Consider the following 23,954-nt stretch of genomic DNA (forward strand, 5'->3'; position numbering starts at 1 on the left):
CTCCAGGAACAGCCCACGCCAGTGAAGAGGCGCCCACAAGTAGCACAGTCCACTGGAAAAGGAGAGGCAGCGCGCGGTTGAGGAGAGAGAGAGAGAGAACACTCATCCCCTTCACTAACACCGAGAAGGACCTCTCAACCCCCAGTGTACAGAAGCAGAGGGGCTGTAACTGGTGAGCACCCAGACGTTAAGCCCAAAATAATAATACACGACAAAAATAGAATAATACCCACACAATCCCCCAACAATAAAACACAACCAACATCAGTACAGACAGTGCTCATAGTCAACTGGGCCAGCGCCCTGCTGCTCTCACAGTCCCGGCATCCGGTCTCCAAACACCATCTCGTCCAAGACTGCAAAAGCGAGTCCATTCTCCTCCACTTCCAACCCGGCAGCAGGCCAACCAAAATCCACCCCGTACTCCACTCCCAGCCGGTAAGGAGATGGGCAGCCAGTAACAACTACGAGTCCCAGGCATGGCAACCGCAGGCAAGCATTCTCCCCCCTCTCCCCTGCCAGCAAGGAGGGATCGTCAATTGCAAGTTGGAGTCTTTTTGAAGTTAAGAGGGTAGTTTTCTATCTTCAGCCACCAGGGACGGGTTCTCCAAGCCCCCGCAAGGTCGGAGAATCGCCGGGGGTGTGTGGTGTGAATCCCGCTCCGCCGGCGGCTGCCAAATTCTCCGGCACCGGTTTTCGGGCGGGGGCGGGGATCGCGCCGCGCCGGACGGGGGCTGTTGGCAATTCTCCGGGCCCCGATGGGCCAAGCGGCCACCCGTTCATGCCCAGTCCCGCCGGCGTGCCATCCCAGCAGGACCTGGCTTGGAGGGCGGCTAGCGGAGTCCTCGGGGTGGGGCACGGGGGGATCCGGCCCCGGGGGGGGGGGGGCCACCACGGTGGCCTGGCCCGCAATCGGGGCTCACCAATCTGTGGGTGGGCCTGTGCCGTGCAGGCACTCTTTCCGTCTGCGCCAGCCTCTGTAAGGCTCCGCCATGGCAGTCGCAGAGAAGAAACCCCGGGGGCGATTCTCCAATATTGGGCCCAAGTGTTCGCGCCATAGTGAACGCCGTCGCATTTCACGACGGCGCGAACCGGGCCCGGGTATGGTAGATTCTGGCCCCCACAGGTTCACGCCGCTTCTGCGCCCATTTGGCGCCGCGCCAACCTGCGCATGTGCGGGAGACTTCTTTAGCGCGCCGGCCCCGGCCAACATGGGGTTGGTGTTCAGGGGCCGGCCGCGCCAGGAAGTAGGCCTGGGGGAAAAGGCCGGCCCGCCGATTGGTGGGCCCCGATCACAGGCCAAACACCATTGGAGACCCCCCTGGTGAAGGAGCCCCCCTCCACAGGCTGCCCCCCCCCCCCCCACCGTTCCCGCAGAGTTCCCGCCGGCAGCAACCAGGGATGAACGGTGCCGGCAGGACTCTGTCGTATCGGCATGGCCGCTCAGCCCATCCGGGCCAGAGAATCGGTGATCCAGCGGCCGGCGCTGCACCAAGCACGCCGGCACAAATGGCGGCGATTCTCCGCACCTCAGAGAATCGTGCGCCGGCATCGGGGCGTTGTGGCTCGGAGAATCGACCCCCCCCCCATTCGCATGTGCAGGACACACGCTGGCGGTTCTGCGCATGCACCAACCCGCGTCGGCCCTTTGGCGCCGGTTGGTGTAGTGCCACGTGGTTCTCGCCGCTCTTGGCGCCGTCGTCGGGCCGTCCTGCCAATTGCGGGAGACTCCTGGCCCAGGTTCCAACTCTGCTCAGGCAGTTTGGATGTTGAGATTTGCAACAAAGGTGGAGACTATTTGGTCCATTCGGCCGAGGCAAGCTCTTTACAAGTTTAAATAATCCCTCTCCTGCCCTTTCCCCACGTTTCTATATTTCCTTTTCTGTTTTTCATCCAAATCTTTCAATCCTGCTCAGAAAGTTAAAAATCACATTATTTAAAACAATAAAAAAAGACACATATTGAAGGATATATTTCTCTCTTTACTGAATAGAAACAGATAATACATCATTTGTCAGTGAAGATTTGTTCAATAAACATTTAGTTTCATCATTTCAGTATGCAGTCCTGCGTTATGTTGTGGATTTAATGAGTGCACTGAGGGAGCTGCCTTTTTCTTCTTCTGTGTCTGTATTTACAAATAGATTTTCCTTCAACTGAGTAAATTGTGCAAAATAATACAACTCCACTATTACTCCAGCTATTACTCCAAATGTTACTTCAGTTGCTACTCCAGCTGTTGCTATCATTCAAATCAGTTATAAAATTGAATAATTGACAGTTTAACAATTTTAAACTCCATATAACAAATATTCATATAAGTGTCTTATCGTCATCAATGCAGAACATCTGTCAGGTTTTATGGTGTGAATGATGAGCTATTAGATTCTGCGTAGAACGTGCTTTACATGTTCACTCCATCGCAACACTCCTCCTCTTAACGACCACAGCAGTTACCATGGTTACTGGAAGCTGAGCAGTGAACAATCCATTTACCTCAGTTCATAAACTGATCAATCCTTTCTGCAGGGAGAGGGTAGCAAGGTGGCACAGTGATTAGCACTGCAGCCTCACAGCACCGAGGACCCATGCAGCACGGTGGTGCAGTGATTAGCACTGCAGCCTCACAGCATCGAGGACCCACGCAGCACGGTGGTGCAGTGATTAGCACTGCTGTCTCACAGCGGCGAGGACCCACGCGGACGGTGGCGCAGTGATTAGCACTGCTGTCTCACAGCGGCGAGGACCCACGCGGCAAGGTGGCAGTGATTAGCACTGTTGTCTCACAGCACCGAGGACCAACGAGGCAAGGTGGCACAGTGATTAGCACTGCTGTCTCACAGCACCGAGGACCCACGCGGCACGGTGGCACAGTGATTAGCACTGCTGTCTCACAGCGGCGAGGACCCACGCGGACGGTGGCGCAGTGATTAGCACTGCTGTCTCACAGCGGCGAGGACCCACGCGGACGGTGGCGCAGTGATTAGCACTGCTGTCTCACAGCGCTGAGGTCCCGGGTTCCATCCCGGCTCTGGGTCACTGTCCGTGTGGAATTTGCACATTCTCCCCGTGTCTGCGTGGTTTTCACCCCCACAACCCAAAGATGTGCAGGGCAGGTGGATTGGCCACGCTAAATTGTTCCTTAATTGTAAAAATATAATTGTCTATTCTAAATTTTTTTTAAAAAGCAGTTTGTGGCCTGAACTTTCTGCCCGAGTGGCAGGCACACGGTAGGTTCAGGAGTTTTATTTCACACTGGCTGCTTAATGCAGTGGTCAACGAGTGCGAACCCCCACCCTGTGATTTGCTGAGTGCTGCCAGGGACAGCTGGCGCCCCCCTATGTGCTCCCTCCCTCAGTGAGGCAGCCTGCGTGGAGCTGCTGGCTGGTGTAAAAGACTTCGCCACGAGTGTCCGGGCAGCACAATCATCCACTGACCTCAGTCCCCGGGCACATTTGTTCATTTTACTTCATAGAATTTCATAGAAGTTACAGTGCAGAAGGAGGCCATTCGGCCCATCGAGTCTGCACCGGCTCTTGGAAAGAGCACCCTACCCAAGGTCAACGCCTCCACCCTATCCCCATAACCCAGTAACCCCACCCAACACTAAGGGCAATTTTGGACACTAAGGGCAATTTATCACGGCCAATCCACCTAACCTGCACATCTTTGGACTGTGGGAGGAAACCGGAGCACCCGGAGGAAACCCACGCAGACACGGGGAGGATATGCCGACTCCGCACAGACAGTGACCCAAGCCGGAATCAAACCTGGGACTCTGGAGCTGTGAAGCAATTGTGCTACCCACAATGCTACCGTGCTGCCAGGGCTACTTGAGCCCTGAATTTTTATGGTGCCCTGGACCAAGGTTGCAGCTTAAACATAAAGGCTTCCTTTCCAATCGGCCCATCCGCCAACCTTGTTTAATTCATTTAAATTGGCTGCTTGCTTGTTGGCGGGTCTCAAAATCATGCAGCTAGGTGATGGCATCAGGAAGCATGTCCACTTTCTGGCCTGTGTTCAAACACGCCAGACTCTCTGAGCCTGATTTTAACTGATTCAAACCCATCCATTGACACAGAACTGAAATCTGATTCTGGCTGTTTCTCAATCTTCACATCCAATAATTCAAAACTTTTAGACAACTTTTATGTTCCATTCATGTATTATAGAGGGCTGGGGGGGGGGGGCGTCAGTGAGAGGACAGAGGAAGATGAAGGGGACGGGAGAGTGAGATGGACGGGGGGGGGGCGGGGGGAAGAGAGAGAGAGAATGGGGAAGTGAGACAATGATGGGAAGAGAAAGAGGGGAACAGGAGGTCAAAGGAGAGGAACGGCTACCAGCTATTCCAGAATTGCATTCTGCTGGAGTGTTTAAGATGGAGGATCTCCTGCGCTCAGCTCCAACACACTGGGGCACTCACACTGAGCAACTAACAACCTGTTCATACTTGCCTGTCTCAAGGGCAACAACGAATGGGTAATGACTGTTGGCCTAACCAGCAACACCCATATCCCATAAATGATTTTTTTTTAAAAAATGATCAAGCTTCTAGTAGTTTTGGGGTCAAGAGCAGAGGTTGATTGTAGGATATTCGGACAGATGTAGAGAAACCTCTTCACAAAGAGCGGATTTACTCCCAGGGATAATGGTTGAGCCTCAAACTGTCAACATTTGAGATCAGATTGGAAGGGGGATTCAAGCAATAGGGGTTTGAAGGGATATTGAAACAGGGTGGGTAAATATAACTGGGACTGTCTGCCTGTGTGGAGTGTAAAGGCTGACACAGATTAGATGGACTGAATGGCCATTTTCCATGTTTAATTCCTGCTTCAGCTCAGTTTGATGTCAGTGACAGAGGCGTTCAGCTGTTTCAGCGAATGCCATTTCCCTGCTCGTTCCCCATTCTCCTTAATGTTTCTCTTCTGGTAGTTTATCGAATGTCACAATGAAGTTCAGTCTCAATCCAGCTGTGGTAAATAATTCCTATCTAATGACCATATGCATGATAACAATTTTCTTCTCTCCCTCTAACACTCTTCCTCTTGGTGAGCAAAGCAATGTCCATCACATCCAGCAGAATGTGCTCTGGTTTCTTTCTAGATCATGTGACAGATCTGTATGCTGGTTTAGCAAGTGTAATGGGAGGACAGGCTTGAGGCAATAATGAGATTGGGGTGTGGGGATCAGGAATGACCACAGCTTGAGGCCCTGCTGGATGGCAACCCAGTCTAGAATTTACGATTAATGCAGAGATCCTAACTTCTTGATTCACCCTTAGAGGTTGAGTAAACTTGGTTTGTTCTCACTGGAACGAAGGAGGTTGAGGGGCGACCTGATAGGGGTCTACAAAATTATGAGAGGCATAGAGTGGATAGTCAGAGACTTTTTCCCAGGGTAGAGGGGTCAATTACTAGGGGGCATAGGTTTAAGGTGCGAGGGGCAAGGTTTAGAGGAGATGTACGAGGCAAGTTTTTTTACACAGAGGGTAGTGGGTGCCTGGAACTCGCTGCCGGAGGAGGTGGTGGAAGCAGGGACGATAGTGACATTTAAGGGGCATCTTGACAAATACATGAATAGGATGGGAATAGAGGGATACGGACCCAAGAAGTGTAGAAGATTTTAGTTTAGACGGGCAGCATGGTCAGCACAGGCTTGGAGGGCCGAAGGGCCTGTTCCTGTGCTGTACTTTTCTTTGTTCTTTATTTGTTATTAGTGGAAATAATCACTATTTACTCTTGGAAGCCCAGTCTTCACTTTAAGCAGTTCTGTTCGATCTCATCGTAATTCCTGCACTTTAAAAATTGCCTCCTATCTCGGCAACACCCAGTGAGCTTTGTTGCAGCTATTACAGGAGACCATTCCTGATACACAAACAGGAGGATAGAGCTGCAGATTCCAATGGGCTGAAAGTCTTGGTTGTGTCCATTAATGTCTCCATATCCATATTTGGTGGCAATTGTTCATTGGGTGGCTACTCCCAACTGAATACGGAATGTAAATTTTCACCTGAGCTGGGAGTTAGCAACCTTTCGGCACCAAAGGCAAAACTTAACATGATACTAAGGTTACCAAAACACTAGAGATGACATCAGAACTGAAAGAATGCAGCCATCAGGAAATATTTTCTAGCAATGCAATAGCTAGCACCATCACGTCCATCGAGGTGGTGAAGGGCCAGTGTCAGCTTGAATAAGGAAAACTGGGAGATTATGGCTGGTGCCTCTGAAATTTCCATTCTCACATCCTTTAATATCCTTGGATGTATCTCATCTGGTCCCGGTGCCTTGTCAGATTTCAGTCTATTCAACACTTTCCTCCGTAACGATTTTGAACCCTTCTCGGCACAGTTTCCTTGTCTGTCTCCGTGTCCTGGGCAGCATCTACCTCTTGGTAAAGACAGATGCAAAGTATTCATTTAATCGTTCTACCATGCTTCCAGAATCCATGTGTAAATTCTCTTTTTGGTGCCTGATTGGCCCTAAAGGTCCCATTTCCCACCATTTAATTATTTATATTCCTGTGGAAGACTTTGGGATTCCCTTTCATGTTGGCTGCGAGTCTTTTCTCGTAATCCCTCTTCGCTTCTCTAATGAGCTTCTTCACCTCCCCTCTGAACTTTCTGTACTCCTCTTGGTTCTGAACTGTTTCTTACCTTACACGTTTTCTTCCATATCTTAATTTATATCTCCCTTTTTATCTAGGGAGCTGTTTATAATTTTGTATGTCAACATTCCAAGACAGTCAATCATGTCACATACTTTTTTAAATTTACAATAATAAAAATAAATAGATTTTTATTCAATCATTAGCTAATGCAGCATTTATCAACATAGCAGATTCCGTTCTCTAAAGGACCTCAATGACATTTGTTCTTTCTATACAACAATCCAGTGGTTTCCATTACTGACACCAGCAATTCTATTGTAGAGATATTTAATCAAATCCAATTTCTCCAGCTGCATGCCGTGATTTGAACTAGTCCTGTAACTCTGCTTTCATAGAGGAATCATAGAATCCTTCCAGTGCAGAAGGAGGCCATTCGGCCCATCAGCACCGACCCTCTGAAAGAGCACTCTATCTAGGTCCAATCCCCCATCCTATCCCCCGTAACCCCACCTAATCTTTTCAAGATTAAGGGGCAATTTATCATGGCCAATCCACCTAACCTGCACATCTTTGGACTGTGGGAGGAAACCGGAGCACCCGGAGGAAACCCACACAGATGTGGGGAGAAAGTGCAGACTCCACAGACAGTGACCCGAAGCTGGAATCGAACCTGGGGCCCTGGAGCTGTGAGGCTGCTGTGCTAACCACTGTGCCAACCTGGATCTCTTTGCCACCCTTTGGATAAATTGTAGTTAAATATGAAAACAGTACCAAATCATTGTTGCGGCTTAAGTGACTGTTAATCTCTGAGGCGTTGAATCTCCCAGTAACCACAAGATGTTTTGCATTATCTTCAAAACAGAAACAGCAGCTGTTGATCTGGGCAGCATTGCCACCTGCTGGAACCCAGCTCAAATCGCAACATCATCTCTCTGATCATCAACATCTGTCAGTGTTCAGAAGAAGTAGGAACGAGAGGCCATTCAGCCCCTTGAGCCTGCTCCACCATTCAATAAGATCATTGTTAATCTCACTGTGGCCTCAACTCCACTTTACTGCTCATTATTCAGACTGCACAAACACAGCCACTCACAGGGCAGGCATTTAATTAACTTCCTGAAGAAACTGTTGAGCATTAGACAAAGGAAGTCCATATTTGATTTTTTTTATTGATAAGTTGCAGCATAAGTTACTTGGTGCACTGATTAAGGTGGTAAAGGTAAAATGGAGAGCGACACAGCGGCGCAGTGGTTAGCACTGCTGCCTCATGCAGTTCCTTCTTCGATCCCGGCTCTGGGTCACTGACTGTGTGGAGTTTGCACATTCTACCCGTGTCTGCATGGGTCTCACCTCCACAACCCAAAGATGTGCAGGGTAGGTGGATTGGCCACACTAAATTGCCCCTTAATTGGGAAGAATGAATTGGGTATGCTAAATGTATAAAAACAAATAAAGGTAAAATGGTAGCAAAGATAGAGCAATGGTGGAAGGAAGCAAATGGATGCTCCTGTGTTTGGTGAGATGACTGTTGCATCCGAGGGTCAGTATTGGAATCCTTCTTGTTTTCCAAGAGTTTGTTTGCGGGCTCATAGGAAATGATATCAAAGTTGCTGCAAAGTTTAGAGAATTTAAACAAGGCTGTGTCAGATTGCACATTACAGATAAAAATTAGGTGGTGCACTTTGGAGAAAAGAACAGAATTAAATTCAACTCAAAAGAAGTCACATCGAGCGCAAGAAAAGATTGACTGAGAGATGCTGATTGGAAAGCAGACCTGGAGGAGAAGAAAACTATAAAAAGGGGGAAAGGGATTGTGGGTTTTATCGATCTGGCGCTAAATACAAACGTAAGGGTGTGATGAAGAATCTGCCTCTCAGGGTTGTCAGGTCACATTTGCAGTTTTGGGAACTTGGTTCAAGAAAGGATGTGAAAACCACAGAACAGCTTTGAGTATTTGAATGACTGTGTAAGAGGCTCAAGGGGCAGATTGGTCTCCTGTTCCTGTGTAATAGGTCTGAGGGGTGAATAGCCCCTCCCCCAACAGTTGCAATGAGGCACACAAGGTGTTGTCAGAGATCAGAGGCTTTGTTTAAGTTGCGACAGTTATGAGGAGAATGATCCAAAGTGCTTAAAGTGACGACAGGGTTTCCAAGAATAAATGGTGATAATTTCCACTTTAGGTGGATCAGGAAGTTAGGATCTCTGCAACAAGCCTAAATTTCTGTTGCAACACCCTCACTGACATCCAAGGGGGAATTCGATAAACTACCAGAAGAGAAACATTAAGGAGAATGGGGAACGAGCAGGGAAATGGCATTCGCTGAAACAGCTGAACGCCTCTGTCACTGACATCAAACTGAGCTGAAGCAGGAATTAAACATGGAAAATGGTAAATTAGTCCATCTAATCCATGTTGGCCTTTACCCTCCAACAGGCAGACAATCCCAGTTATATTTACCCACCCTGTTTCACCATCCCTTCAAACCCCTTTTGCTTCAATCCAATCTAATTTTAGTTGAACAGGTGTAACTTTTCAGGACATTAAGTATGAAATAAGCCCTTACCTCTGATGGATCATTCACAAACTGCACCATCAGTGACTCAAATTATTCAATATCCCAGCAGTGTAATGGTATTGTCACTGCACTAATAATCCAGAGGCCCAATATACTGATCACAAAACCTTTGCTGATTGTGAAAATCCCTCAGGTTCCCTATACCCGGTCTAGCCTACATGTGACTCCAGACCCACAGCAATGTGGTTGATTCTTAAATGGCCCAGCAAGCTTTTCACAGTAACTTCATTGCAGTGTTAAGGTGAGCCTACTTGTGACAATAAAGATTATTATTATTATTATTAAGCTGCTCAGGCCTCATGAAAGAATGAAAAGATGATGGTTTAAAAACCTTCCCGAGAACCAATGAGAATTCAGGATGCTGAGAAATTCACTCTGCCATTAACTGATCACACGGTTCCATCCTTCACCTGAGTTGAGGGTGTCACGTTGAAACTGGCTTCCACCACCCCTCGGGCAATCGGCAGCCAGGGTTTGTGCTCCTGATCACTGTCCAGTAACCCCTGTCCCTGACATGCACCGTGCGTGATGGATGGTGTTTATCTGAAATCACCGTGAAACATCACCGGATGAATCAGACCCTTCAGAAGACAGATAAACTGACAAGTAGGAAAAAATTCCAAGCCATCAAAGGCGTTTGTTGCACTTGTAGCATCACCAGGGAATGAAGCAGAGATCGGGTTTGTGCGATTCTTACACCATTGGTAACATTGGTCAGTCTCAGTAAGATTTTAAGCTCACACTAATTGGGAGGAGATGCCCATAATGTGTGCTCTCCTGAGAAATGGGTCCCCTTTGACAAGGGTGGTGTAAACTCATGGGATGAAAAGCAGGTTTTGGTGAGTCCTTAGCGAGGGTGACTGAGGATGTCATGGAAGTTGAGTAATATCATTGGCTGTGCCGGGCTGGTTCCCAGTATTGATCTCCACTGTCACACACTAACAAGTTTTCTTGATGTGCCCATTATTCTGTGGGTGTAAAAAGTGTCTGCTCCGCTCTCTCCATATCCTGTATTTGTGATAACTCTTCCGCCAAGCAAACCTGCCAATGCTCAGCATGAACATCCAGGAGACTGCATACATGGCGGTTCCTGCAAGCTTCACAATAGGGAGGGGCAAAGGGGAAGATAACTCACAATACAGCAGCCTGCCCCCAACCCCGATCCGCACACCGAAAAACAGAAGCACAAACAGCAGGTCGACCACATCTCCCAGCACGGTGTGGTAACAGCCTGATTCTCGAAGAAACCAGCGGATCTGAAGGAATGGATTGGTCACTTCACTGCCAAAGATGACGGCATTGACTTCAACAGCTGAATGTTCCAAAACCAGCGGCATGACAATGCCCAGGATACTGAGGCTATGGTGAGAGAGCATGAGCAAACCCTCAGTTTGGAAATAGATACACCAACACATATCAAATATAAAATAACCCAACGACAGGCACAGCACCTGGATCTGAAGCTCTGTGTTTGGAGAGCCTGAAAAATAGACAAATTGCATTGAACTCTTGTAACGTTGAAACTAAATTATTTCCACTTAACAAATCTCTCACCAGCTCAAACCCAGTATTTCTAACATCACAACGGCCCCATCACAGTTTCTCTTTGGTATTAAATCACTCAGGAACAAACAAAATACAAAAATCAAAATACTACAGATGTTGGCAAACTGAATAAAAACAGAAAATGCTGGAAATACTCAACAAGTCAGAAAGTAAAGAGAAGCAGAGTTAATGCTTCTGGTCAATGACTTTTCATTGCAACTGTTTGAACAGCCTGACAAATACCAACATGTTGTAAGTAACCATTTGGGAACTGGAGTAGCTTTGAAATCAGTATAACTAAACTAGCTGAGTCCAGCAATCTTGTGTAATAAAGGGTCAGAGAGCATCACCGACGTCCCGCTGGCAGCATCTGGGCGCAGCAGTGATAACATCGGATACCCTCATTGCACAGTGACATGAATGAAGGCCAGATTAATCCCCATAGTGAGGACGGAAAAAGGGGAGAGCCATCTCCCCATAAACCCTTATCCCGTTACTCCAGACTGTTCCAGCAACATCCCGTTATCTCATCATCAAATCGCTACCTGACCCCTGATCTCTGGCCATTCCTTCCTTCAAAAGATTTAACCAAGAGAGAAACAGGAGAAAGTTGTCAGAAAGAAAATCTCACCCTGAAATAAATAAATGCACATAAGCCAGCCTAATGTGTCTGTGATAAACATGAGCAGTCGAGACGCAATGTGAATGATGAATTGCTTTGGCAATGATGGAGGTGTTTATCCCATCACATGGGGATCAAGCTGGATAGCCTTTCCTTCTTGGGCAAGATCAGAATCGATGCTGATGGTATAACACACACCAAGAGCCTGCAGGGTGCAAAGCGCATGAGTTATGCGCTGGAGACAGGCCAAGCTGCTTGTTGGCTGTTGGTCTCCACAGTGCAAAGTCCAACACTTCAGGCAAAATGAATACATTTGGCGCAGATCGGTGAATAACGGCAGATAGTTTGAAACTTACTTAGGGCCTTAATTTGTGACTGAACAAACTCACTAGCATGTACATTAATTGTAACGATTGAGGTTAAGTATAAACTCAAGGGTATTGGAGGGCATTGATGGCAGCACCCAAAGGGACACTTACCACACAGGAAGCGAGTCAAGCTAGGAGGTATATTTTATAGTGATTCACTCTGTGAATAAATCTATACCAAGTAAAGGTTGGCTCTGTGTCTTCCTTCACTGACTGGCTATCAGAGTGTATTTCAGCCTGACGCTAGGTTTGATTGCTTCAATCATGGAAAAGCAGAACATGTCATCAGTCCATTACTGAATGTTCTACATGTATTCTACAATCTTCACTCTCAAGGTCAGCACATGAAGATAATAATGTAGTCAAGAATGTTGCTGAGCACATACTGGAAAGAGCAAACCAGTTAGACAGTGACTACAATCCTGGATTCAGGAGTCCCACCAACTTGGAGGCAGCTAATGCTAGCCTGTTTTTACCATTCATCTTGTTAATTAAGAATTGATACTGAGATTTCCGGTTGCGGCGATGACCAGCTAAGCCGCACGTTTCGGCACCTCCCGTTTCAACGGACTTTTGGGCTCTTATCGGGAGCCCCAACGGAAATTTTTTGCGGCCAAACCCAGTGTGAGGTGACAAAGGAAGGAGTCCCCCGGGTGTGGATGGAAAGGAGCGACAGTAGTGGCCAGATTGCGGAGGATCCTTTGGAGCAGCGGCAGAGAAGAGAAGGGAGAAGCAAGATGGCGGCCGAGGGAGCCCAGATGGTATGGGGCCCGGAAGAGCAGGAGTTCCTCCGACGATGTGTGGAGGAGCTCAAGAAAGAGGTGCGGGCGCCGATGTTACTGGCAATCGTGGGACTAAAGGAAACACAAAAGGTCCAGGCGATAGAGCTTGGTGGAGTGAAGGCAAAGGCAGCCGAGAACGAAGACGAGATACAGGGCCTGGTGGTAAAAACGGAGACGCACGAGGCACTACACAAGAGGTGCATAGAAAGGCTGGAGCCCTGGAGAACAGCTCGAGGAGGAAGAACCTACGGATTTTAGGTCTCCCCAAAGGAACAGAGGGAGCTGATGCTGGGGCGTATGTGAGTATGATGCTCCATACTCTAATGGGAGCTGAGGCCCCAACGGGCCCCCTGGAAGTGGAGGGAGCGTACCGGGTCCTCGTGAGAAGACCAAAGGTAGGGGAAACACCAAGTGCAATAGTGGTGAAGTTCCATCGCTACAGGGACAGGGAGATGGTCCTGAGCTGGGCTAAGAAGACACGGAGAAGTAAGTGGGAGAACGCGGTGATACGCGTGTATCAAGACTGGAGTGCGGAGGTGGCGAGAAGGAGGGTGAGTTTCAACCGGGCCAAGGCAGTGCTCCATAGGAAGAAAGTCAAATTCGGGATGCTGCAGCCGGCGAGGTTGTGGGTCACACATCAGGGCAAACACCACTACTTCAAGACGGCGGAGGAGGCATGGACATTCATTCAGGAAGAGAAATTGGACTAGACTTGAGAAACTGATGCCCGGAGAGGGGTAGCGAGGTGGTGGCACAGAAATGTAAAGTGGGGAGAGGGGAGGGCTAATGTATAACAATGTTGGACGGGGAATTTTTCTCCCCTCGATGTGGGGGACATGAAGAAATGTGGGCGCCGGTGGAAAAAGTGGACAGGGAAGGGGAATGAGGGAACTGTGCCACTAGGGGCGGGGCCGAGAGGAAGGCGCGGGTTTTTTCCTGCGCTATGGAGATTATGGCGGGAAAAAGGGCGCAGGAAGGAAGGGAGGTCAAAGGATGAACGGGGGAAGCCGAGGTCGGCCAGAGTTAGCTGACTTCCGGAAGCAATATGGGGGGAGTAATCAAGCTAGAGGGGGATCTAGCGGGGGGGGGATTAACTGGGTTGCTGCTGCTGAGAGTAAGGGGGAGCTGATACGAGACGAGGTGGTCGGGATGGGAGGGCGCCGTCTGGGGGACAGACGGGTGCGTGAGACCTGGGTGAGGAGATGGGTTAAAAAAGGGGATGGCTAGTCGATGAGGGGGGGGGGGGGGGGGGGGGAGAGAAAATGGCCCCCCAACCTGGCTGATCACGTAGAATGTGAGAGGTTTGAATGGGCCGATTAAGAGGGCAAGGGTGTTTGCGCACTTAAAGAGATTGAAGGCGGACGTAGTTATGCTCCAGGAGACGCACCTGAAGTTGGCGGATCAGGTTAGACTAAGGAAAGGATGGGTGGGACAGGTATTCCACTCAGGGTTGGACGCGAAAAACAGAGGGGTGGCAATACTGGTGGGGAAACGTGTATCGTTCGAGGCTAAGACCATAGTGGTGGATAGTGGGGGCAGGTATGTGATGGTGAGTGGCAGATTGCAGGGTGAGGCGGTGGTGCTGGTGAACGTATATGCCCCGAACTGGGTGACGCGGGATTCATGAAGCGAATGCTGGGACGTATCCTGGACCTGGAGGTGGGAAACTTGTTAATGGGGTGGGGGGGGGGAAGGAGAAGAGAGAGACGGGACTTTAACACAGTGCTTGACCCAGGGCTGGACCGGTCCAGATCCAGGACCGGGAGAAGGCCGGCAGCGGCCAAGGTACTTAAGGGATTCATGGAGCAAATGGGGGGAGTAGATCCGTGGAGATTCGCCAGACCGATGGGTAAAGAGTTTTCCTTTTTCTCCCACGTCCACAAGGTATATTCCCGGATAGACTGTTTTGTTTTGGGAAGGGCATTGATCCCGAAAGTGGTAGGAACGGAGTACTCGGCCATAGCCGTTTCAGATCACGCCCCGCATTGGGTGGAGCTGGAACTAGGAGAGGAAAGGGACCAGCGCCCACTCTGGCGATTAGACATGGGACTACTGGCGGACGAGGGGGTATGCGGAAGGGTGAGGGGATGTATCAAAAGATACCTGGAGGTCAATGACGATGGGGAGGTCCAGGTGGGAGTAATATGGGAAGCGCTGAAGGCGGTGGTTAGAGGAGAGCTGATTTCCATCAGAGCCCACAAGGGGAAACAACAGGGTAAAGAAAGAGAGAGATTAGTAGGGGAAATTTTGAGGGTGGATAGGAAATATGCGGAGGCCCCAGACGAAGGGCTATACAGGGAAAGACGAAGATTACAGACGGGGTTTGACCTGCTGACCACGGGAAAGGCAGAGACACAGTGGAGGAAGGCACAGGGGATACAATACGAATTTGGGGAAAAGGCGAGCCGGCTGCTGGCCCAACAACTTCGGAAGAGGGGGGCGGCGAGAGAGATCGGGGGAGTTAGGGACGAAACGGGAAAGATGGAGCAGAGAGCAGGGAAAGTGAACGAGGTGTTCAAGACATTCTATGAGAGGCTGTACAAGTCCCAACCCCCGGAGGGGAAAGAGGGAATGGTACACTTTTTGGACCAGCTAGAGTTTCCGAGGGTGGAGGGGCAGGAGGTGGCAGGTGTGGGGGCGCAGATTGAGGTGGATGAGGTGACCAAAGGAATTGGGAACATGCAAGCAGGGAAGGCCCCGGGACCAGATGGGTTCCCGGTGGAATTTTACAGGAAGTATATGGACCTGTTGGCCCCGCTTTTGGCGAGAACCTTTAATGAAGCTAAGGAAAGGGGGACATTACCCCCGACAATGTCGGAGGCGACGATATCGCTAATTCTGAAATGAGACAAAGACCCGCTGCAGTGCGGGTCATACAGGCCCATCTCCCTCCTAAACGTAGACACCAAACTGCTGGCCAAAGTGATGGCGACAAGGATAGAGGATTGTGTCCCAGGGGTGGTACATGACGACCAGACAGGGTTTGTTAAGGGGAGACAATTGAATGCCAATGTACGAAGGTTGCTGGGGGTGATGATGATGCCCCCACTGGAGGGGGAGGCAGAGATAGTGGTGGCGATGGATGCAGAGAAGGCATTTGATAGGGTGGAGTGGGACTATTTGTGGGAGGTGCTGAAGAGATTTGGGTTCGGGGAGGGGTTCATTAGATGGGCTAGACTCTTGTACGCGGCCCCGGTGGCAAGCGTCGTTACAAATAGGCAAAGATCGGGATACTTTAGATTACATAGGGGTACAAGACAATGGTGCCCCCTGTCCCCGTTACTGTTCGCGTTGGCAATTGAACCATTGGCCACAGCGCTGAGGGACTCTAAGAAGTGGAGGGGGGTGCTTAGAGGGGGAGAGGAACATCGAGTGTCACTATATGCAGACGATTTGCTGCTATATGTGGCGGACCCGGTAGAGGGGATGCCAGAGGTAATGCAGATACTCAGGGAGTTTGGAGAGTTCTCGGGATACAAATTAAATATGGGAAAGAGTGAGCTTTTTGTGATGCACCCCGGGGAACAGGACAGGGGGATAGATGCTCTGCCGCTGAGGAGTAGCAAGGAATTTTCGATACCTGGGGATTCAGGTGGCCAGGAACTGGGGAACCCTACATAAACTTAACCTGACGCGATTGGTAGAGCAGACGGAGGAGGACTTTAAGAGGTGGGATATGGTGCCCCTGTCATTGGCGGGCAGAGTACAGGCGGTTAAAATGGTGGTCCTCCCGAGGTTCCTTTTCGTGTTTCAGTGCCTCCCCATCCTGATTACAAAGGCCTTCTTCAAAAAAATAGACAGGAGCATTATGAGCTTTGTGTGGGCGGGAAAGACCCCGAGGGTAAAGAGGGGGTTCCTGCAGCGCAGTAGGAACAGAGGGGGATTGGCACTGCCGAGTCTGAGTGACTACTATTGGGCCGCCAATGTGTCGATGGTCTGTAAGTGGATGAGGAAAGAAGAAGGTGCGGCGTGGAAAAGGTTGGAGATGGCGTCCTGTAAGGGAACGAGCCTAAAAGCGCTGGCGACAGCGCCACTACCGTTCTCTCCGAAAAGGTACACCACAAACCCAGTGGTGGTGGCGACCTTGAAGATCTGGGGGCAGTGGAGACGACATAGGGGAGTGACAAGTGCCTCGGTGTGGTCCCCGATAAGGAATAACCACAGGTTTGTCCCGGGGAGGATAGATGGGGGATTTCAATGTTGGCAGCGAGCAGGAATTAGGAAGCTGAAGGACCTGTTTGTGGACGGGACGTTTGCGAGTTTGGGAGCATTGGAAGAAAAATATAAGCTGCCACCGGGGAATGCTTTCCGGTACATGCAAGTGAGGGCATTTACGAGGCAACAGGTGAGGGAATTTCCGCGGCTCCCGACGCAAGGGGTCCAGGATAGAGTGATTTCGGGGGCATGGGTTGGAGAAGGTAAAGTGTCCGAAATATACAGAGGCGATGGTAGAGGAGCTGAAGGGAAAATGGGAAGAGGAGCTGGGGGAAGAGATTGAGGAGGGGCTGTGGGCAATGCCCTAAGTAGGGTAAATTCCTCGTCCTCGTGCACCAGGCTTAGCCTGATTCAATTTAAGGTTCTACACAGAGCGCATATGACGGGAGCAAGACTGAGCAGGTTTTTTGGGGTGGAGGACAGGTGTGGGAGGTGCTCGGGAAGCTCGGCGAACCACACTCACATGTTCTGGTCGTGTCCGGCACTGCATGAGTTCTGGGAGGGTGTGGCAAGAGTGATCTCAAAGGTGGTGGGGGTCCGGGTCAAACCAAGCTGGGGGTTGGCTATATTTGGGGTTGCAGAAGAACCGGGAGTGCAGGAGGCGAAAGAGGCCGACGTCTTGGCCTTTGCGTCCCTAGTAGCCCGGCGAAGGATTCTACTTATGTGGAAAGAAGCGAAGCCCCCGGGCGTGGAGGCCTGGATAAACGACACGGCAGGGTTCATAAGACTGGAACGAATGAAATATGTGTTAAGAGGATCGGCTCAGGGGTTCACCAGGCGGTGGCAACCGTTTCTTGACTATCTCGCGGAACGATAATGAAAAAACAGAAAAGACAGCAGCAGCAACCCAGGGGGAGGGGGGGAGGGGGGGGATTATTCCGTGTTCTTGTTTTTTTTCTTAGTTAGTTGTTGATATTAGCTTTTTGTTTATTTCTTTTTCCATCTGTTGTTAGTTTAATATATTATTTAAATAACGTTTAATGTATATTCCTTTATTAAGTTGTAAAAACGGAAAATTTTTGTTTGAAAAACTTCAATAAAATATATATTTTTTTAAAAGAATTGATACTGATAATGATCTTTTCCTACACCAGGTTATCCCAGAACTCACCTGGATGAGTGAAGGGCCAGGGGCCATCGATAAATCCAACATATGCAGATAAACAAACAATGAGAATTCCATGTATGAGAGATACCAGGCGACAGTTCCACTCATAGCAGCTTTGGCTGTTGATCTGACAGAAGGAGATGTAAAGTAACACCCAACTGATCAAACCGCACAGCACCAGGAGGATGGGGGCAGCCATCTCACTAGAATAAAGAAAAACATTGAAACATCTGCACAGATATGATGAGATACAGCAGTAGCCAAGATGAGGGCAGAGAAGTTTGGGGAAGGAACAATATCTTCATAAGTTATATACATCAAACCAATAAACCTATCAGCAACGTCGTCCATTGAATTGAAAGACTCTTGGGAGTGCTTTTACAAAGAACGCAAAACATTAGCATGCAGGTACAGCAAGAATTAGAAAGGCTCATGACATGTTGGCCTTTATTGGAAGAGGACTGGATGGGCGGCACGGTGGCACAGTGGATAGCACTGCTGCCTCACGGCACTGAGGACCCGGGTATGATCCCGGCCCCGGGTCACTGTTGTGTGGAGTTTGCACATTCTCCCCGTGTTTGCGTGGATTTCGCCCCCACAACCCAAAGATGTGCAGGGTAGGTGGATTGGCCACGCTAAATTGTCACTCAATTGGAAAAAAATAATTGGTTACTCTAAATTTATTTATTTTTTTAAATTGTAGAGGACTGGAGGACAGGAATAAAGAAATCTTTCTATAATTGTACAGGGTTTTAGTGAGACCACATCTAATAATAATAATAATCTTTATTATTGTCACAAGTAGGTTTACATTAACACTGCAATGAAGTTACTGTGAAAATCCCCTAGTCGCCACATTCCTGCGCCTGTTCGGGTACACGGAGGGAGAATTCAGAATGTCCAATTCACCGAACAGCACGTCTTTCGGGACTTGTGGGAGGAAACCGGAGCACCCGGAGGAAACCCACGCAGACACGGGGAGAACGTGCAGACACCACACAGACAGTGACCCAAGCCGGGAATCAAACCCGGGTCCCTTGTGCTGCGAAGCAACAGTGCTAATCACTGTGCTACCGTGCTATGTGCAGTTTTGGTCTCCACATTTAAAGGAAGGACATTGTGATAAATGTCGTACATTTTTATATAGTATTGTGTCTGTTGCACTAATGTTATTTAAAAGAACTTAGGTTAAGGATTGGATTGGATTTTGTTTATTGTCACGTGTACCGAGGTACAGTGAAAAGTATTTTTCTGCGAGCAGCTCAACCGATCATTAAGTACATGAAAGGAAAATAAGAGAAAATACATAATAGGGCAACACAAGTACACAATGTAACTACATAACACCGGCATCGGGTGATGCAAATACAGGAGTGAAGTGTTAATCAGTTCAGTCTATAAGAGGGTCATTTAGGAGTCTGGTGACAGTGGGGAAGAAGCTGTTTTTGAGGCTGTTCGTGCGTGTTCCCAGACTTTTGTATCTCCTGCCCGATGGAAGAAGTTGGAAGAGTGAGTAAGCCGTGTGGGAGGGGTCTTTGATTATGCTGCCCGCTTTCCCCAGGCAGCGGGAGGTGTAGATGGAGTCAATGGATGGGAGGCGGGTTTGTGTGATGGACTGGGCGGTGTTCACGACTCTCTGCAGTTCCTTGCAGTCTTGGGCCGAGCAGTTGCCATACCAGGCTGTGATGCAGCCCAATAGGATGCTTTCTATGGTGCATCTGTAAAAGTTGGTAAGAGTCATTGTGGACATGCCGAATTTCCTTAGTTTCCTGAGGAAGTATAAGCGCTGTTGTGCTTTCTTGGTGGGAGTGTCGACGTGGGTGGACCAGGATGGATTTTTGGAGAGAATAATAATAATCGCTTATTGTCACAAGTAGGCTTCAATGAAGTCACTGTGAAAAGCCCCTAGTCGCCACATTCCGGCGCCTGTTCGGGGAGGCTGGTACGGGAATTGAACCCGCGCTGCTGGCCTTGTTCTGCAGTATAAGCCAGCTGTTTAGCCCACTGTGCTCATCCAGCCCCTCTGTACCCCTAGGAATTTGAAGCTGCGAACCATCTCCACCTCGGCCCCGTTGATGCTGACAGGGGTGTGCACAGTACTTTGCTTCCTGAAGTCAATGACCAGCTCTTTAGTTTTGCTGGCATTGAGGGAGAGATTGTTGTCGTTGCACCATTCCACTAGGTTCTCTATCTGCCTCCTGTACTCTGACTCGTCGTTATTCGAGATCCGGCCCACTATGGCCGTATCGTCAGCAAACTTGTAGACGAAGTTGGAATCAAATTTTGCCATGCAGTCGTGTGTGTACAGGGAGTAGAGTAGGGGGCTAAGTACACAGCCTTGCGGGGCCCCGGTATTGTGGACTATTGTGGAGGTGGTGTTGTTGTTTATTCCGCCTTTCCAGATTATATGTCTGCTAAAGCTGTGATTAAGGGTTAACAGGCAGGCTGTAATACCTCTCATGGGAGCAGCTGGGTCTGTTTTTAGTTTTGTTTGTCAGCCCTGCCCCGTGTCTGCTGTTTTTTTAAGTTTCATTTTGAGATTTCTGGTTTCTGAGGAAAGGAGATGTGTTTCTCAGACTGATTTCTGAAAGCTTCTCTCCCAAGGACTTTGTGCACAGTTCTGTAAGCCACTGAGTGTTAACTTTGGGCTGGATTCTCCTGCCCCGCCCATCGCAAGAACGCCACAAGCAAGCCGCGTACAATGGAGAACTCCAATGACCTCAGGCGGGATTCTCTAGTCGCCGGGCGGGCATGGCCGGAAAATCCCGCCCTTTATTAATAAGTGGTATTTGATCTGCATTTGTGGATTCTGCTCAATTTTAATTTTGGAAGTCGATGGTAAAGGTTTGGGGCAGCACGGTAGCATTGTGGATAGCACAATTGCTTCACAGCTCCAGGGTCCCAGGTTCGATTCCGGCTTGGGTCATTGTCTGTGCGGAGTCTGCACATCCTCCCCGTGTGTGCATGGGTTTCCTCCGGGTGCTCTGGTTTCCTCCCACAGTCCAAAGATGTGCAGGTTAGGTGGATTGGCCATGCTAAATTGCCCTTAGTGTCCAAAATTGCCCTTAGTGTTGGGTGGGGTTACTGGGTTATGGGGATAGGGTGGAGGTGTGGACCTTGGGTAGGATTCTCTTTCCAGGAGCCGGTGCAGACTCGATGGGCCGAATGGCCTCCTTCTGCACTGTAAATTCTATGAAATTCTATGTAAAGGAAGCTCAAAGACCTTTCTTTGTAAGAACTGTTTAACTGTTAACTCAAAAGCTATTTTTTTTTGGATGTTAATGGCGTTAATCCTGTGTTAATAATAATCGAACCCAGGTCCTCGGCGCCATGAGACAGCAGTGCTATAAAGCTTGTTTTAATATAAAAGATCCCTGGTTGTCAGTGGAATCACTCCTCGAGCAAAGTATCCTTTCCTCAGTTTACAAACTGGAAAGTTGTTGGGGTCTCGTTCTGATATAAATTGGAGTAGATCCGGGTACGGTAACAATATACGTGTATTGGAGGTGGCACAGCCGAGGTTCACTAGGTTGGTCCCTGGGGATGGGGGGGGGGGGGGGGGGGGGGGGTTGCTGTCCTGTGACGAGAGGCTGAATAAATTGGCTTTATAGAAGACTAAGAATAATTGAAACCTCCAAAATTGGGAATGGGTTTGACAGGGTGGACGCTGAGAGATTGTTTCTGCTGGTCGGGGAATTTAAAATCCGGGGGCAGAGTCTCAGCGTACAGAGACAATCATTTAGGACTGAGATGAAGAAACATTGCTTCACGCAAAGAGCTGTGAATATTGGGAATTCTCTACCCCAGAAGGTGTTGTTTGTGTTCCATCGCTGAGTACATTCTCGGGGAATACAGGGAAATGGGGAATTGAGCTCCGAGGTCAGCCATGATGGTATTGAATGGATGAGCAGGCTCCACAGGGCGCACACTCCTTCACTCAGTTTTCCATGGCTAGTTACAGTGGAGCAATGACCTGATGCTACGGTGGCCACTAGGGATCAGGTAAGACGTACCAGACAGAAAGATATAAGAGCTGCTGTCTCGCCGGGTCAAGTGCAAAAGATGGGATGATAAATCATCCAAATTTCATAAATACCCTGATGTCATTTCCACTACAGAAAACTGCTACAAAACCTCACAGATTAGGGTTCAAAATTCATTCTTACTCAGTTTAGGGAAACTGACTCCAGTGATAATCCAGTAACGTTCTTGCTCAATCCCGTGTCTCCAGGTGGTGGTCCCCCCCTGTGCTGAATGTAAAGCCCAGGTCGTTATAGACACAATCACCACCAATTGTCACTCAGAAACCAAAATTAGAATGCAGCCTGTAACTCACTCTCCAGTATCTGTTATTCTATTTATTTTATATTCAGTCACAGGATGTGGGTGTCACTCACTTCGCCAATTTATCACTAATTACCCATTGGTAAGGTGCTGGTGAGCAGTAGTTTTGAACCACTGCCATCCCTGTGATATAGGTACACCCACAGTGGTGTTGCGAAGGGAATTCCAGGATATGACTGAGTAACAATGGATCATTACAAACAAGGGGATGTCATCAGGGCCTCAAGCCTGTTTCACTATTCAATGAGATTATGGTTGATCTACTTCTGAACTCCATTTAGCTCCCCGATATCCTTCTCTATCTAAAATCTTTTGATTTGAGTCTTGAAAGCTCGAATTGTCCCCCAGCGTCGATGGCCTTTGTTGGCAAGAGCCCCAGTTGTTCATTATCATTTGTGGAAAATCGCTTCCCGATTTCACCCTTAAACTGTCACACTCCTAAGATTACTGTTACTAAATCTTGTCTAGCCTGTTCGCCGGTCAGTTCTAAATCAATGGCCGTGTGCATCTCGGCGGCGCTCCGTTCGCTGGCTACGGGATTCTGTCTTTCCGTCGTTTGTCAACGGGATTTCCCACTGAAGCCCCCCCCCCATACTGTCGGGAAATCCGGTGGGAAAACTGAATCGCAGGGGCTGGAGAATCCCGGCCATTGAGTAAACTGTGCTGGATACACTTTAGAAATTATTACCATCAATACAAAAATTAAAATCTCCCCATATAACTGCCTCGCTATCATCTCTATCTTTGACTTTATCCCTCACAGCTGTCAGCAAGTCTATAGAAACTCACGCCAGAGTCTTGGATCCGTTGTTGTTTCTCTTCGCATCAATTAGACAGGCCATTACTCCAGAGTCCCAGCATGATTGTTAATACATTGCCAGCACACAATGGATTCTCTCCAAACTTTAGTACCTACATCCTGAGAGCCAAAAACAGAAACGGTGACATTAAACTCAATGGCCAGTCTCAGTTTGGTGTGAATAAGACTATTGGGTTAATCCTCTTTATCTGTTGCATGCAGTCATTTAGTGATCACTGTCTGAGATTAAAAGCTCTTTGTTTTAGCTCCCACTTTACTGGGTCAATGTTCTCATCAGCAATTGAACATTTGCAAAGCTGCAATGGGATTTTTCGAATGCCATCTTGCATCATGCTGCCCTCCTCCTCAGTATCAGACACAACTCCTCATTTAGTTTCACCTGAAAATTTTGATATTGAGTTATTTATTCCTAAATCTATATTCTTACTGTAAATTCTTATGCATAAGACTGGTCACAGTACCAATCATTCTGGAACACCAATTTTTTAATCTTACTCCAAATTAAATAACAACCCTTTAACCACCCCCCCCCCCCCCTTCTCTGCTTTCTATTAGCCAATTTACTGTCTAATCGGCTATAAAGCATTAGTTAGGCCCCATTTAGAATACTGTGAGCAATTTTGGGCCCCCACACCTCAGGAAGGACATACTGGCACTGGAGCGGGTCCAGCGGAGATCCACACGGATGATCCAGAAATGGTAGGCCTAACATACGATGAACGTCTGAGGATCCTGGGATTATATTCATTAGAGTTTAGGAGGTTGAGGGGAGATCTAATAGAAACTTACAAGATAATGAATGGCTTAGATAGGGTGGACGTAGGGAAGTTGTTTCCATTAGCAGGGGAGACTAGGACCCGGGGGCACAGCCTTAGAATAAAAGGGAGTCACTTTAGAACAGAGATGAGGAGAAATTTCTTCAGCCAGAGAGTGGTGGGTCTGTGGAATTCATTGCCACAGAGGGC

The 23,954-nt window shown here is 48.6% G+C and overlaps 1 protein-coding gene across 5 annotated transcripts in view; it reads right to left on the reverse strand.

Moving 5' to 3' along the window:
• Positions 1–1,961: 1,961 nt before the first annotated feature.
• The window catches only part of tlcd5b (TLC domain containing 5b), a 42,111-nt gene continuing 20,118 nt past the window's right edge, over positions 1,962–23,954 (reverse strand). For 3 of the 5 annotated variants that reach the window (XM_072486295.1, XM_072486296.1, XM_072486297.1), the window contains exons 2-4: positions 22,959–23,088; positions 17,829–18,028; positions 1,962–10,665 (exon numbers count right to left, since the gene is read on the reverse strand). In XM_072486295.1, coding sequence (XP_072342396.1) covers positions 10,124–10,665; positions 17,829–18,028; positions 22,959–23,011 — 795 coding nt within the window. In that variant the 5' untranslated portion in view covers positions 23,012–23,088 and the 3' untranslated portion in view covers positions 1,962–10,123. Of the gene's footprint in view, positions 10,666–17,828; positions 18,029–21,991; positions 22,076–22,958; positions 23,089–23,954 lie in introns of those variants that run through there. The other 2 variants (XM_072486299.1, XM_072486298.1) reach the window with 2 other exon arrangements.

The sequence above is a fragment of the Scyliorhinus torazame genome, chromosome 21 (assembly GCF_047496885.1).
Source record: "Scyliorhinus torazame isolate Kashiwa2021f chromosome 21, sScyTor2.1, whole genome shotgun sequence".
NCBI lineage: Eukaryota > Metazoa > Chordata > Chondrichthyes > Carcharhiniformes > Scyliorhinidae > Scyliorhinus > Scyliorhinus torazame.